Raw genomic sequence first — 3,524 nt, 5'->3', positions numbered from 1 at the left:
TAATTAAATATATTAAAGTATTGAAGCCTATATAGTGGTAAAAATATCGTAAAGGATCATATACTAGAAGTTTAATTTTATTTTATTTTTTTCAAAATTAAATAAATTAATTTTATATATTAGATAAAAATAAACTAATTTTTCCGTTAAAATTTTATCTATTTTACAACATAAAATATATATGACACACCATATGTTACCACATTGTTGTTCTATCTCCAAATTTTAATAAAAATCTAGCGTACAATGAATAATTTATCTTTTCTTTTTTAATAGAGGAAGTAAAATGCCATCAATCTTCGAGTATAAAAGTTTCTATGATACTTTTACATTTGATCCGTCAATTTATTAAATCGATTGAAACCGTTAGTTACAATAATTAAGAGGATGTAAATTTAAACATGTTTATATATATAAATTAAGAGATTATGGGTAAAAAACATTAACAAATTAAATTATTTGTTATTACAATTGACAAATATTTTTAGTTTATTAAATAAACCATATCCATCCTATTAAAACTTATGAGTAAGAATCAAAGGTAAAGGATAGTTGAAAACTAGATTAATTTAGTCATAAAATTTAGAAAATAAAACAAATCAGACTGACAAATGACAAGACATCCATTAATTCAGTCATAATCTCCCACTTTAATACTAATTAGGACTAATAATGGTAGCAATAATGATTACCTCTACTTCATCTTCCTTCCCCAAAAGGGAATATTACATAAATATATATATTAAATCTTCCTTAAATTACATAATTCCAAGATATTAGCAGCTAATCATTAAAAATTATACTAAAAAGAAGCCTTCTCTTTTGTACTTTAAGAAGGTTTATATAAATTAGTCTTATCAAACCACTAAAAATAATGCAATTATGCACAACCAAACATTCATAGCTGCAAAATCATCTTAAAAATTAAGACTTGAGCTGATGATTGGGAAGATGATATAATAAAATATAAAAAAGATCTTATCTTATTAGATTTTTGTACCATAAAATTAAGCTTAAATTATTAGTATAAAGTTCATGGGATATGTTAAAATAATCTGATACCTGTTTGTTTTTTATTATCACTTTCTGCTTCTTCTTCACAGACACAACATGGAAACTAATAAGGAAACATTACAGGTTCAAAGGTTTTTAAGGTTTTGGAAAACAGAAACCATGGATGTTTATGATCCCAAAAACCCAGAATTCTAAAGAATATGATGAAGGAAAAACAGAAAATAAAATGAAAATAATTTCTTTTTTGGATCAAAGCAGCTCTTCCCATGTTATATTCTCAACAGTCATGATCAGAAATTAAAGAGAGAAAGAAAAAAGAACAGCTAATAAACAAGTACTTAATCTAATCTAACAGCTTATTATCTCCTCATTGAAAAGAAAAAAGAAAAAAAGATAAAAGTTGATTATCATGATAAACATGATTAAGAGGAAGAAGAGCCATTAGTTCCAACATGAACAACACTATCAGTTTCAAAGTGATGGTTGAGATTCTGACCATTGTTGTTGTTGTGGTGATGGTGGTCTTCATGGCTGAGTTCATTCTCAATATTGTTGTTATTCCCAGTTTCTCCTCCATTAATGGCTTGATCTTTCTTCCCAAAAGTGTTCTTATTGTTATGCATCCAAACTTTTAAAACCCCTCTATCAACCCCAACTTCACTGCAAAACTCTTGGATAGCTTCTTCATCTCTTTTCTGAATCTTCCACCCAACTTTCTCAGCGAATTCCAACATCTTATCTTTCTGAAACTGAGTGAACTTTGTTCTGAATCTTTTCTTTGAGTGGGAACCCAGATTTGTGGTGTTTGGGGTAAGGGTTCCTAAGCCTTGTAAATGAGAGTTATTTTGATGGTGGTTGTTGTCTAATGCACCAGCTAAACCACCTGAAAGGGCTAAAAGCATGTGAGGAGCTGAAGGGTAGTAAGATGATGAGATCGGTGGTGGGGAAGCTGAGTTTGGACTACGATGTGGTGCTTGACTTGCTGGAGGCGGTGGATGGTGACGGTGGTGAGGCTGATATTCTATAGTAGCGGTGGCTGTTGTTGTGGGTGGTGGGTCATCTGATTCTCGGCGGTGGAAGTTGCGGTGGCAACCACAAGCTGCACACTTGAGGGAGGTTGGGTCGGATGGGGTGGCTGATGGAGAAGGCATGAATTCACCACAGCCGTCTAAAGCATGTCCACCCAAAGTGGCTGCATGGTTCTTGAGGCATTCCTTGTAGGTCACCACTATGGGCGGCGCATGGTGGAGGTAGTGGTGGTGAGGTTGGTGGCGCTTGAGAACACCGTTAGTAAAAGATTTGGGCTTGGCCGGTTGGATCCGAACTGGTGTTTCGGTCTCTGGGTCGGGTGATTTGGGTGTTGTGGTGCTTAGTGGAGGGGTGCTTGTAGGGGCTATTTCCATGGCTCTAACATCTAGAGTCAACAAAAACACCTAAACTTAATGGGGGGGGGATTATAAAAAAGATGGGATGAAATTGAATTTAAAATAGGGTTTCCAATATGGGTTTTGTGAGAATTTTGATACCATGGAAGAAAATTAAGAAGATTGGAGTTGAAAAAAAAGAAGAAACAGAAAAGGTTGGGTGTTTCTTCTTCGTTTGTTTGGAGGGAATTGCTTGGAAAATGAAGGGAAAAAGAGGAAAGGGCGGAGGCGGAGGCGGAGGCGATGGTGGTGGTAGTGGTGGTGGTGGAGGAGGAGGAAGGAGGACTGTTGATAATAAAAAATCTGTGGTTGTGGTTGCCCTTCTTAACCACTTGAGTTTTTAACCAGAGTTCTAATCCATGGTTAAGTTGTCGACCCCTTTAGGGTTAGATATGTTTGTAATTAAAACATACATACAAAAATTTTATTTAGGAAAATTTTAAACTTAACGTAATATTAGAACCATGACGCATACTGTTAGACCATAGTGAAAATTAGTTTTGGGTTAAATTTTTTTTTTTTAAAGTTAGTCTTTCAACTTCCCAAATGTTCTTATATTGGGATTTTAGTTTTTTATCTTAATTAGTCCTTGAAAATCTAAAGTTCAATCTTTAATCGAGAACAGTTTTAAGTTCGTAATCTAATTTTAAAAAATTTATTTTAATCACCAAAAATAAAATTTGCAAATAAAGCATTGTAATTACCAAAATGTTTTCATTTTAGTTACCGCCATTAATTCAATGTTATTGTACACTTATTTTAATTTAAAGGTAAATTCTAAGTTTATATATTTTCTAAAGTATGCTCTAACGATATCTAGTGCCCTTAGTGTAGTTTCTTGTCATATAGACTTGTAATATTTCAAACAAATTGGTTTAATAAAATTCCATCGTTCACAATAATATCATTTGTATATTTTCCTTAATAGTTTTTGCACACAAAGCAAAATGTATAGTCAAATATTGGTTCCTTAATTACAAAACGTTTAACTAATATTAAGTTGCATTATGCAGACATATCATAATGCGAGAAGAAAACATATATTAGTAGGCAATCTAAAAGGTCCATACTTTGATGAATCGAAAT

At 32.6% G+C, this 3,524-nt stretch overlaps 1 protein-coding gene across 1 annotated transcript; it reads right to left on the bottom strand.

The window, feature by feature from the left end:
• Window positions 1-1,236: 1,236 nt before the first annotated feature.
• On the bottom strand, window positions 1,237-2,739 carry LOC105798189 (zinc-finger homeodomain protein 9). The gene has a single exon (XM_012628166.2). It carries the CDS (start codon window positions 2,415-2,417, stop codon window positions 1,437-1,439), a length of 981 nt encoding a protein of 326 aa, XP_012483620.1. The 5' UTR covers window positions 2,418-2,739; the 3' UTR covers window positions 1,237-1,436.
• Between the last annotated feature and the right edge of the window lie 785 nt (window positions 2,740-3,524).

Source organism: Gossypium raimondii, chromosome 9, assembly GCF_025698545.1.
Source record: "Gossypium raimondii isolate GPD5lz chromosome 9, ASM2569854v1, whole genome shotgun sequence".
NCBI lineage: Eukaryota > Viridiplantae > Streptophyta > Magnoliopsida > Malvales > Malvaceae > Gossypium > Gossypium raimondii.
The sequence above is the reverse complement of the archived record's forward strand: the minus strand, read 5'-3'. Positions and strand labels throughout refer to the sequence as shown.